General features: G+C 34.2%; 1 protein-coding gene across 16 annotated transcripts in view; it reads left to right on the forward strand.

Annotated features, from left to right (window-relative positions):
• LCOR (ligand dependent nuclear receptor corepressor) overlaps nucleotides 1-13,520 on the forward strand; it is a 130,142-nt gene that overhangs the window by 73,806 nt on the left and 42,816 nt on the right. For 10 of the 16 annotated variants that reach the window (XM_046652286.1, XM_046652285.1, XM_046652287.1 and 7 more), the window contains 2 exons: nucleotides 7,714-7,846; nucleotides 12,463-12,750. In XM_046652286.1, the coding sequence (XP_046508242.1) occupies nucleotides 7,714-7,846; nucleotides 12,463-12,750 (421 nt within the window). The remainder of the gene's footprint in view (nucleotides 1-7,713; nucleotides 7,847-12,462; nucleotides 12,751-13,520) is intronic. The other 6 variants (XM_046652292.1, XM_046652290.1, XM_046652296.1 and 3 more) reach the window with 1 other exon arrangement.

A 13,520-nucleotide genomic window follows, 5' to 3' on the forward strand; every position in this document is an offset into this window, starting at 1 on the left:
TTAAAGATGTTACTTCTTCCTGAATTATTTTCTAAGTATAGTCATGTGCCACTTAATGACAGGGATACATTCTGTGAAGTGTGTTTTTAGGTGTTTTGTCATTATGCAAATGTCATAGAGTGTACTTACACAAACCTAGATGATACAGCCTACTACACCCATAGGCTATATGGTACTAATCTTATGGGACCACCATTGTATATGTGGTCTGCTGTTGATCTAAATGTCATTATGCAGCGTATGGCTATAATGCTATTTACATCGAAACATAGCATCTTTGGGGAGCTTGTGGTGGTGGGAACAGAATTGACTAAGTGATTTTAAATATAATCTGAAAGAATAAAGCTAGAATGGCCAAGACATTTTTAAAATGTAAATAACAAGTGAGGATTTGCTTTCCCAAATACTAAGACTTATTCTAAATAAATAATAATTTTAAAGGTATGATACTGATGCTTTTTTTAGTTCTTTATTAGTGGGAGAGCTTTTAAAAAACATAATGACTACTCCCTGCTCGAGAGCTACAGAATCAAAAGCTCTGGGAGTAAGTTCTAGGTATATACTTTTAAGAAGTTCACAGTAGATTCTGATATGACAGAATCACCTCCAGCTATGAACTAACCAGTCTAGGTGGACAAATTCCTGAATCCTGAAGGAACCAACTCCTAGGACACATAAATTACAGTTCAAATCTCCCACTTTATTCCTATTTAGTTCTGGGCAAACAAGCTGTTCTTTAATAAGTAGGGATAATAAATGCAAAGAACAGTGGTTTTTGATTTACAGAAGAATATGTCACTTCATTTTATTTATTTTTTTTTTGCCATACCGTGCATCATATATGACTCTCTTTAGAATTCAGATACAGGGAAGGAGAAATAACATGAATTGTTTTACTTTCTATCTCCTGGCTATTACATTAGCTTTATAAGTTCTATGTCATATGAACTTTTTGTTCTTGTTGGTTCATTTAATTTTGGTATTTGTATGTATAGTGAGGGAGGATGAGCTATGTTTTGTTTATACATCATTGCTATAAATTTTTAACTTGGTAACAAGATGCACTTGAAAAAAGTGTATGATTTTTGTGTATAGTTTTTATCTTTGGTTATTATTCTAGATAAAAACAAGTAAGTAAAACAACCATTTAACTGTTGAAACTTATTTTAAAACAATCATTTAAACTCTGGAAATAATTATCTTAAGGGCACACAGCAAATGGAGAATCATTTGTTTAAAAAAAAATCTAAATCTCAGTAAAAACAAAAGTTTGGCATTTGACTGGTCACTTTCTCTGACCACCTCCCTGAGCTCAGCTTAAAGGAAGCTCTGCTCTGAGGAAGAAGGTCTGACTAGGCATCTCTCATGCCTTCTAGCTTCTTGTTGCAGATGCTTTCTTCCAGGCAGGAGAGGTCTAAAGGCCTAGGGCTCGCTTCCCTCACTCAGCCTTTACTCAGAGTGGAGGTCTACTCCAGGCACAGCAGGCTGAGAATAATTCCCAAGAAAGTATAATTTCCAGTGAGCCCAACTGAACCCACAGTCGTTCCTAGTAGACAGAGGGAGTGCGCCTGCTCAAGACAACCTCCTGAGAAGTGATATCTGAGGCTGCGCACTGCCAGGGAAATAGACTTCAATAAACCTAGAGATAAAGAGGGACATTCTCTAGTGATAAAAGGGTCAGTCTGTCAGGAAAACATAAATTATATCCTAACAACAGAGCCTGAAAATGCATGAAGCAAAATTCAACAGAATTGGAGGGGAAAGTAAACAATTACACAGTAATGGTTGGACACATCAATACCCCACTTTCAGTAATAGATAGAGCATCTAGGCAGGAGATCAACAAAGATGAAAGACTTCAACAACACTCTGAATCAACCGGACCTAACAGACATCTACACTCCACCCAACAAGAGCAAATTACTCATTCTTCTCAAGTGTACATGGAACATTCTCCAGGAAGAGACCATATGCTAGGCCATAAAAAAGGGAATTTTAAAGGATTGCAGTCATACAAAAGTATGTTTTCCAACCACAGTGGAATGAAATTAGAAATCAGTTACAGAGAAAATGTGAGGAATTCACAAATATGTGGAAATTAATGTACTTCTAAGTAATCAGTATATCAAAGAAGAAATCACAAAGGAAGTTGGAATATAGTTTGAGATGAATTAAAACAAAACCAAATCTTATGAGATGTAGCTAACAGCACTTAGAAGGTAATTTATAGCTGTAAAAGCCTGTATTACATATGTCAAGTCAATACCCTAACTGTCCACCTTAAGAGTCTAGAAAAAGAGGAGTGAACTAAATCTAAAGCAAGCAGAGAGAAGGAACTAATAATGATTACTTCCTTCCTGTTAGCAGAAATAAATGAAATAGTATAGAAAAATAGAGAAAATTAGCAAAACCAAAAGTTGGTCCTTTGAAAATATCGACGAAATTGATAAACCTTTATCCTGTGCTGATCCAGAAAAAAAGAGAGGTGACTCAAATTACTAAATCACAAATGATGTAGGAGAAATCACTACTGATTTTACAGAAATAAAACGATTTTAAAGAGAATACTGTGAACAGTATATTTGCCAAGAGATTAGATAATTTAGTGAAATAGGCAAATGCCTAGAAAGACAAACTACCGAAACTAACCTAAAGAGAAATAGAAATCTGAACAGACATACATTTTGCAGGTTGAATTGTGTCCCCCAAAAAGATATATTGAAATTCTAACCCCTGGTTACCTGTGAATGTGACCTTATTTGGAAATAAAGTCTTTGTAGATGTAATCAAGTTAAGATGAGGTTATAGTAAATTAGAGTGGGCCCTAAGTCCAATGACTGGTGTCTTTCTAAGGAGAGAGAGTTGGAAACACAGACAGACACACAGGGAACAATGCCATGTAATGATGGAGGAAGAAATTGGAGTTATGCTGTCATAAACCAAGAAACACCAGCGATTGCTAGGGAGAGCACCAGAAGCTGCGAAGAGGCAAGGAAGGCTCTTTTTTAGAGCTTTCAGAAAGAGAATGGCCCTACTGACATCTTGACTTCAGACTTCTAGATTACAGAGATGTAAGAGTTTAAGTTTCTGCTGTTTTAAGCCATCTAGTTTGTGGTAGTATGTTCCAGTAGCCCTAGGAGACCGGTACAACTTAGAACAAGTAAAGAGATTGAATTAGTGATTTTAAAACTTCCATCAAAGAAAAGCCTATGGCCAGATGTCTTCACCAGTGATTCTACCAGATATTTTTAAGAGAAGTAATATACCGTTTCTTCACTAACTTTTCTATAATGTAAAGAGGAAGAAAGACTTCCTCATACTGTTGGGCCCGTATTGCTTGAATACCAAAACCAGACAAAGACATCACAAGAAAAGAAAACCACAGACCAGTATCACTTTAAATACCAACACAAAAATTCCAACAAAATACTAGCAAACCAACTCTAGCAACGTGTAAAAACTATGTACATTGTTACCAAATGAGATTTTTCTCAGGAATGCAAGGTGGGTTTAACACCCCAAATCAGTTAATGTAATACAATGTATTAATAGAATAAGTGACAGGAACCACATGATCATCTCTAATAGATGCCCTCCCAAAAAAGCATTTGACCAAAGCCAACATCTTTTCAGGATAAAAACAACCAACAAGTTAGGAATAGAAGGAAACTTCCTCAACCTGACCTACAAAAATACACAGCTAACATACTTAATGGTAAAAGACTGAACAGTTCCCCCCTGAAACAGGAACGAGGATGAGGATGTTCACTCTCACTACTTATATTCAGCATTGTACAAGAGGTTCTAGCCTTGGAAATTAGGCAATAAAAAGAAACCAAAGTTACCCAGATTGCAAAAGAAGAAGTAAAAGTATCTGAGTTTGTTGATGACATGATGTTGTGTATAGAAAATCCTGGGGCTGGCCCTGTGGTTAAGTTCATGCGCTCCGCTTTGGTGGCCCGGGGTTTCGCTGGTTCGGATCCTGGGCGCGGACATGGCACCGCTCATCGAGCCATGCTGAGGCAGCATCCCACATGCCACAACTAGAAGGACCCACAACTATAATATACAACTATGTACCAGGGGGGTTTGGGGAGAAAAAATCCTAAGGAATCTACAAAACACTATTAGAGTGAAATAAGTAAGTTCAATGAGGTTACAGAATACAGCACTTAAAAAAATTTAGTTGTATTTGTATACACTAGCAATGAACAATTTGAACATGAAATTAAGGAAACAGCTCCGTTTACAGTCTCATCAAAAAGAATAAAATACTTAGAAATAAATTTAACAAAAGTGTAAATCTCATCCACTGTAAATTACAAAACATTCTTGAAAGAAATTAAAGAAGATCTAAGTAAATGGGAAGATATCCCATGCTCATGGAAAGGAAGACAATATTACGAAGATGGCATTACTCCCCAAAATGACCTGCAGATTCACTGCATTCTGTATCAAGACCCCAGCTTCCTTTTTTTCAGAAATTAACAAGCTGATCCTAAAATTCATATGAGAATATAGGAGACCCCCCCCCCCCCCGCCCAAATAGCCAAAACAGTCTTATAAAAGAACAAATTGGGAGGACTCACACTTCCCAATTTTAAAATTTACTAAAACTACAATGATAACATAGTGTGATAGTCACGTAAAGATAGATGCATAGATCAGTGGAATATAGTTGAGTGCCCAGAAGTAAAATTTATGGCCAATGACTTTTCACAAAGCAAGTTAGATCCCTTTCTTATACATACACAAAAATTTACTTGAAATGGATCATAGACCTAAAAGTAAGTCCTAAAACTATGAAACTTTTAGAAGAAAATACAGGAGTAAATCTTCATCACCTTGAGTTAGCCACTAGTTTTTCAGATACAATACCAAAAGCATAGTTGACAAAAGAAAAAAATGATAAATTGGAATTCATTGAAATTCAAAAGTTTTGTACAGTAGAATCAGTGAAGTCATAAGAAAGCTCAAAGATGAGAGAAATATTTGTAAATCATATATCTGATAATGGACTTGCAGCCAGAGTATATCAAGAATTCTTAGAACTTAACACTAAAAAGGTAAATATCCCAATTAAAAACTGGGCAAAACATATGAAAAGACATTTCTTGGAAGAAGATATTTGGCCAATAAGCACATAAAAAGATGCTCAGTATCATTTGTCATTAGGGAAATGTAAATATAAGTCATGAGATATTACTTCTCATGTACTAGGATGGGTATAATCAAAAAGATAACAAGTGTTCATAAGTGTGGAGAAATCAGAACCCTCATTGCTGTTGGAAATACAATAAAATGGTGCAGCTACTTTGGAAAATGGTTTGGCACTTCCTCAAAGTGGTTAACATAGTTAACATATAATCCCAAAATTCCTCTCATAAGTATATATCCAAGAGAAATGAAAATATATGTCCACACAAAAACTTACACACAAATATTAAAAGTAGCTATTCATATCGTAGTAGCCAAAAAAGTAAAAACATCTCACGTTTATCAACCAATGAATGGGTAAAATATGGTATATCCATGCAACGAAATACTATTTGGCAGTAAAAGGGAAGTAAGTACTGATACATGCTGCAACTTAGATGAGCCTTGAAAACTTGTAGGTGACAGAAGTCAGTCGCTAAAAACCTGAATATTGTATGATTCCATTTATATGAAATGTTTAGAATAGGCAGGTCTGTAGAGACAAAAAGTAGTATGGTCGTCGCCTAGGTTTGGGGCAAGTGGGAGAATGGGGAGTGACTGTTAATAGATACAGGATTTCCTTTTGGGGTATGAATTAGATCATGGCAATGGACCCATACCTCTCTGAATATACTAAAATAATCATTGAATTTTACACTTTAAATGGGTGAATTGTATGGTATGTGTATTATATCTCAGTAAAATTCTTGGAAAACACAACAAATAGGTGTGACTGTAATTGATGTGAGCCAACTAAAAGTAATCTGTATATTACAGAGTCCGTGTTGATAAAATTGGTAATTATTTGATTCAAGAAAGAATGCGTGGCACCTGCCTTACTGAGTACGGCTAGATTAGTTGTTCTGTGTTGGTTCAGATTAGAAAGTAGCCTGAATGCTATATTAAACGTAGTTTAAGTGTAGATACTGTGTTCAAAGTCTGACTGAAGTGACTGAATGTAGGACTAAGGAGTTAAGTACAATGTATGCCATGTGATGTCTGACTTTTAAAAATCACTAAACAATGAAATGACATTAAAGTATAATACAATTGAGGATTTTATTGGACTCTTTAATACTTGTTCCTAATACCTTTTAAATGTTAAATCTCTATCAAAATTAGATTATTTTATTTGTGATTCATTTCAAAAAATTATTCTTAATAATTTCTTTAGTCCATAAAAAAGAATGTCAGCAAATACAGCTATGATAAAGGTTGTCTTAATGATTTATAACACTTGAAATATTTTATTTAAAATTTTTTAAACAAATTTTGTGGCAAACTTATGTCTTATACAGAAATGTTAAGGGATCATTGTGAGTTCTTCATATTAGAAAACTATTTGCAAAATACATATTTTGGTTGTACTGCTGACAATTCGGTTGATGGGGAAATCATAGAAAGCTGGTTGCAAATATTCTGGGTGTATTTAAAAATCTTTGAGGAAGTCATTTATGGACCATAACATGCCTTCAATGTCTTGTTCTTTCTTTTCATTGTGCCAAGTTATGTGCCCATTTTTAAGTTTAGAGCACTTTTAAGTTTTCCATGATATAAGTAAATGCATGTGTTGATACATTCCCATGATTCAAAGTAAATGATATGCACTAGCACTTAACACTTAAAAGATGTACTTTGCTTTTCTTTATACTCTTATTTTCTGTTATCATAGATTCCTGTTTGTTTATTAGCTACAAGAGTGGAAGTAAATGCAAAGCATTGTTGACCTAGTCCAGTGCTTGTGCAGTCTGAGAGCAGATTCAGGGTCGGTGACATGACTGTAGTGCAGCATTTTCCTCATTCTAGTGCAGACTTTCTGATCAGGATCCACTTTGTATTGCAAACCTGGTCGAGGATATATATGATAGTGAGGTGTTTCCCTAAGATACTGAAACGTTTACCCTTAGAACATGCAATGCACTCTATTTTTCAGTTCTTTTCTAAATGCTAGTTTTAACCTGTTAATTTCACAGCCCACTAATGATTTGAAAGATAGTTTGTAAAATAGTACTCTAGGGACAGAATTACGCAGTCAAATATATTCTCCGAATTTTTCCTCCTAATTGTCCTTTAAAAGTGTTTGTTTTGTATCTGGGGAAAATAGATCTCATACTAGGAGGGCAGACATGATTCTCAAATGAGACATGGGATTTAAGGTATCTTTTTGTCTTAGTTGTCTGAATTATTGCTGTAGTGTAATAAGAACCAATATATTTGAATCCTCAAGGAAATTTTCCCTTTAGTAGTTATAGTTTAGAGTTTACATGTAAGTTTTAAATAAAACTCACGATCAAAAAACATGGATAAACACCCAAAGTATATTTATATATTCACTTTGCTTTTATAGTTTTGTGAAGATAAATCTTATCCTGATGTAAAGTTTTGAAGTATTTTAATTGTATTGTAAACCTATTTGTCTTATCTGTTGTTAACATTTGTCTTTGATTTTGCATCTGTGCTTTTGATATTGAAAGGGGAAAGATTTTTGTGCAAATATTTCACCGCATATTTTTGCAGGGACACTTAGTCGGTCTGGATGAACCAGCTTCGGGAGCTGGGCAAGAAGCTCTGCTTAAACAAGAGCAAGCAAAAATCATTCGATTCGAGAGACAAGCAGAAGAGTTCCTCAATGCAGTCTTTTATAGAAAAGGTTGGTTCCAGTGAAGAATGACATTTAGCATCTGCTTGTCTTAAATTAATCTCCTTAATTTCAGTGTCATTTTTAAAAAGAGTTACTTTAAAAAATATTTTTCTTTATTGATAATACACTTTATAATTCTCTATATTTCTTTGGTCAAGTTAAATTTGGAGTAGGGTAAGGCAACTCCTCTCTCTCCTTTTCACTCAAGTGATGGTGCCATGTAAGTTTTAGTTAAACAGTTCTTAAAATTATTATGAAAGTCTAAAAATTGTAAGGTCTCAGTAGTTCCGTATTTTGCTAGACAAATTTTCTTACATAAGCAGTCACTGTTTTAATCACTTATAACCATAAAGCCAACTATGTGAAATTTTAGTAAGTCCTCACTGAAATTTCATTTGGGGAGAAAATGTAAAGTTATATCTTAAAATTAGATTTGCAAGCATTTTTTTCTTCTTGATATAGTCTTGTTTCCCTAAAACTTTTTAAATTATTCAGATTAGAGAAAGAAATTCATTATTATATATGAAAACTTTCCCCTGTACATTTGAGGTGGCATTTAATAGCTCCACTGCTTGCATTTCTCAGTTTGTCTTTCTCCTTGAAACTTTTGTAGGCTAGTTTTACATTTGTTTTCTGTGTCCACAAAGCATAATTGCCATCAGCAAAGATCTTCAGGAAGCTTCCTTTCATGATCTTTTCTAGTGAAGAGTCTTTACCTTCAAGAAATTCTTTCTAAATGGATTTGTATTCTTTAGTTACGCCTTTCCTCTAATTCCAAGATGGGGTTACTATGATAGATTCTTTAGAAGTTTCCTACGAACTTCTGATAATCCTGAAATTCTTATTTAATCTTAAGGAGACTTAGTGATTCCACTTTCTTTGATATTTCTTCATATGTTCTAGTTTATACCTCTCATTCCTCTAGAAATTCCCTCTGAAGTTTGAAGGGTGATTTTTGCCTGTACACTGGTTAAGTCTGATAAGTGCTGATTCTAGTGGGTTGGTTATAGTTGGAGACCAGCTGAGCGTCTCTGCAATGAGATCAATATTTTCAAAAGGGAATATGAGGTGAAGTGTCATATAAAGTTAAGGAATGCACAAGATTATTGTTTTCAGTGGCACTTAAAGAAAATTTATTTGATCAGATGCCTAGGCAAAATTAAATCTTTTAGTACATCCTCACTTCTCTTCTAATACCCTCCTGCATCCTCTGACCTAAAGCTCTCGACTGAGGCTCCCATGCTCACCTTACCATCCCCATAAAATACCCTGAATTCCAAAATTATGTTCAAAAATAGTAATTTTCTTAGTGTTATGATCATTTGATTGTTTTATTAAAGTAATTCACAAAGTATAAATGACTGATAGATCTGTTCTGTCAGTTTATTAACTAAATAAAATAACCTTACACTTCCTCTCTCTGCTGCTCCTCTCCTTTAGAATGTGTACTGAGTCATGGGTCTAATCTGCAGCAAACTTCGTTATGTGAAAAGAGGAATTCCTCTTCCTAATTTACTTGGAGGAAGCACTTTTCATCCACTCTTTGCCTAGAGGGAGTTAATAAGGTCATCATAAGCAGATTCGTAGAGAGAGTTGTAGCTTGCTTCTCTACTATTCCCATCCCTTTGTCATGTAGGAATAATTTATGGTAAAGTTCTTTTAAGTTTCTTGTTTAGAAATTAAACTTTTGGGCACATAAACTTTAGGGGAGAAATTCTTGCCTTGGAATCAGGCTCAAGAGAGACCTTGAGAGAATCCTCTGAAATTTTATGTAGAGTTAAGTTCTGTTTTTGTCTATATACTGGGATATGATGCTCAGAAAAAGAACTGTTGCTTTGCAAGTGGAGGTCTTCCCCTTTGCTTTATGTGTTAATATTGTTATTTTTAGATATTTTATTAATCATCTTGGAAACATCTCAAAGATGGGCATTAGTACTCTTCAAATTAATACCAAAAATGTTCAATATCCAGAGATATGACAGGCAATTTAGCCTGAAGAGACTATTTTATATTTAATAAATAATTCGGCTATTTGAATTTAGTCCTTTGTTTCCAAATATTGAAAATTGTATGTTTTAAATAATTGAGTATGAAAAGGTTATACATAGGTAGGTTGAACCACAGATGCAATAAAAGTAGGCTTTTGTATTATGGACTCTAATTCCAGTTTAAGAACAATATGCCTTCCCCAACTATCATAATCATATTTCTTTTCAGCTTTCTTTGTCACTTGTGTTGAAAAATTTGACATTTTTCTAAAAGTTAGATTTGCATTTTTTGAACATACAGGTGGCTGTGATGTAGCATTTACATGTTTTTCTATAGTTTTCATTTGACACAATTGTGCATGTTTCTCTAGGCATAGCTAGGTTTATAGATGTTGTTTTAAGTAAGTGAAAGAATGAAATGTGTTCAAGAAACTTTCAAATGATGCAGAAATTCAAATGGCAGAGATGTCATTGATTCATAAACATGAATTGTGTTTCATGATTACATTAGTCATTCATTCAACAAAGGCAAAATATGCTGCAGGCGTTTAAAGCTCAAAGGTAGCAATTTATGGTCTTTATCCTAAAATCTTTGACTCTTCACAAATCTTTTTAATTATATTTATCAATGTAGTTAAACACAAAGACATCTCATAACTAACTTCATTTTGCTTCCTATTTGGAAACTTTCCTCTATTAGATATTCTCCAACTTTTCAGGAGATAAAAAGATAGCTAATACATTAAAACTTGAAATTATATACAGTCTCATTTGGAGGATTGTATGCTATATAAGGAAAAAATAGATCTTAAGTGGAAAGGTAAACGAATGTTAATAAGAAAACTCAGTAGAGAGATTTTAAAAAACAATGTATAGCTAAAATGTTTATTAAAACATTTAAGGAACCATTGTTAGTGATTGTAGTAACTTCTGAACCTTACCTAATTGAATACCTTTATTCTTAAACCATCCAGCTTACTCACAGTCTCTCTTAATAGAGGAAACTTAGAGTTAGAAATACTTTAGTAGAACAGAAATATCAGTATTGGTAGAGCAAACTTCATTAAACTCCAGAGAATTAAATAAGTGTTCTGACTTTATAACCATCTTGTGGTATTGAATATTGTCCTTCAGAAAAAAATTGTGTGTTCTTAGGAGTCCTATGAAGTTTTGATGGTGTGTTTGGTTTTTTGTGGTGATTTTAGATTTTAATAGTAACGAGTCAGTTTTTCTCCAAGTTTATAAATCAACCTAAGTTCCTTATAGCTCCAAAATACTAGGGATAAAGTAATTTACCTTGTGTAGTTAATTTTTAAAAGACCAATGAAACTCAGGTGTTCTGAGAACAGTCTTCTAAAGCCTCAGAAGTGTGGTAGGATGGTGAAGATCACAGGTGGAACATTAAGATTAGGGGGAGAGTTTTAATCAAGGGTGTACCACTGACCATCTATACAAATTTGAAGAGGCCACTTACTCTTTAGATCACATTTCCCTCATTTGTTTAAAAAAAAAAAAACTGTTTGATGTTGGTTGAGTTCACTGATCTACTTATTACTCAACTAATAAGAATGCATACTTTACACTAGGCAAGATTAGGTGCTGAGAATACAGAGATAGGCAAACATAATCTCTGTTCTCAAGAATCTTAGTGTCCCTGATAGTCTGGTGATGATAGAGAAATGATGATAATATATTTAATATAAAACATATTCCCTTTATTTTACCCCATTTGACCTTCAAGGTCCCTCCAGCGCTGAATGAGTTAATGAATTCCTATCGTCTTTATTTTAAAATTAACACTGATTAGAAATTGATAACTTAGATATTTATTTCATTACTTCCCTAGCTATTGTGTTTAATAGTTGACAGTGTATTTAAATAACTTATGGAAGATACATGGCCTCAGGCTTTTGAGATTTGGCATTTAAACTCCTAGCCTAAAATTAGGTTCTAAAATTATGGTCCCCGACCAGCAACATCTAGAAACTTGTTAGAAATGCCAGTTTTTGAGCTCACCCTAGAACTGCTGAATCAGTAACACTGGGACTAGGACTCAGCAATCTGTTTTTACAAGACCTCAAAGTGATTCTGATGAACATTAAAGTGTGAGAACTATTGCCGTAGCCTATCGTGGATCTTAATTTTAAAGATCTCCGTTTACAATCTTGGTGTGCCTTCAATCTTTAACAAAAGGTAAATTAAGCACTCATGAATTGAGTAATCCATTCTTCAACAATTTAGGAAGAGATAGCTGAGGAAAAATCTTGGGGAAACCAGATGTGACCTGTAGGTGATAAACAGGGGAGTAATTATTTCATGAAAGAAGGGTTTTGGGATTTCTGTATCAGGTAAGTGATTCTTGCCCATAAGATATACTGTTTGTTATCCCTTTTGTTATCCCTTTATGTGCTTTCATGATCCTGGGGTGTGGATGGGGGGATGTTTAGAAATAATTTTATGAAAATTTTATTTTTATAAATCTGATATTCATAAGATGTGAGATTAAAAATATAACTGAGGGAATACTATTTTTAGGATATTGCATTTTAAGAAAAAAACGAAATTTTATGTTTGCTTGAAAGCTGTCTTTTTTAGTACATTGTCCCACTTTAAAAGTAAATAAATCTTTGTTTACAGACAGTCCCTGGGTCTCCGACCCCAATATTCCCCTAGTGGCCCGTGAGATCATGCAGCGAATGATCCAACAATTTGCTGCTGAATATACCTCAAAAAATAGCTCTACTCAGGACCCCAGCCAGCCCAATAGCACAAAGAACCAAAGCCTGCCGAAAGCATCTCCAGTCACCACCTCTCCCACGGCTGCAACTGCTCAGAACCCTGTGCTCAGCAAACTTCTCATGGCTGACCAAGACTCACCTCTGGACCTTACTGTCAGAAAGTCTCAGTCAGAACCTAGCGAACAAGGTATGGTTTGATGTCAAGATCTCCTCTGTCCAATCAGAATACTTTAATTTGGGGAGAAAAAAATTATTGGCAAGTAGGATGCCAGATGTAATAATAGGATAAAAACTAATGTGATTCTTAATTATTCCTGACTATGCGGTGATAGAAAAGTACAGATAAAGTGACAGTCTTACCTTTCAGTAGTTCATAGTCATGATTGATGCACCACTCAGGAAAGTTAGATGGTTACAGTTGTTCCTGATCTTTAAGTTACTTGGTATTTATGTAAGCATTTTATACTTTCCAAAGCATTGTCATATCCATTGTTTTTAAGACCCCTATGAAAAATTGTTTTTCCCCTTATCCGTCAACGTTCTAGGATTAGTACCTATTTGAGAAATAAATATGTCATGTTAAGTAAAAGAAATTATACTCTGCAAATAAGACAAAAATACATATTATTTGCATTTTTAAAAGAGAAATTCCTAGGGTTAGAAGTAATGAGAAGACAGTAGACACGCTTCAGCTTGTTAAGTGTCTTCAGTGTTTTATAAATACACAAGCACATACATACATGCAGTATATTATGAATTAACCTTAGAGTATTCCCAAATGGTAATTGGTTGGTGAGGATCCTAATTTAGTGAAAAGGTTAAGAGGTTATCAATTTTACTTAGGAAATATTTCTTGAATCTTTGGAAAGTTTACTCTCAAGTACATAAAATATTCCTGTTGCTTTGCGATCTCGTTTTACCTTTAATTTCACAAAGATGAAATGAGCATTTCAACTC

This window comes from Equus quagga, chromosome 2, assembly GCF_021613505.1.
Source record: "Equus quagga isolate Etosha38 chromosome 2, UCLA_HA_Equagga_1.0, whole genome shotgun sequence".
Lineage (NCBI taxonomy): Eukaryota > Metazoa > Chordata > Mammalia > Perissodactyla > Equidae > Equus > Equus quagga.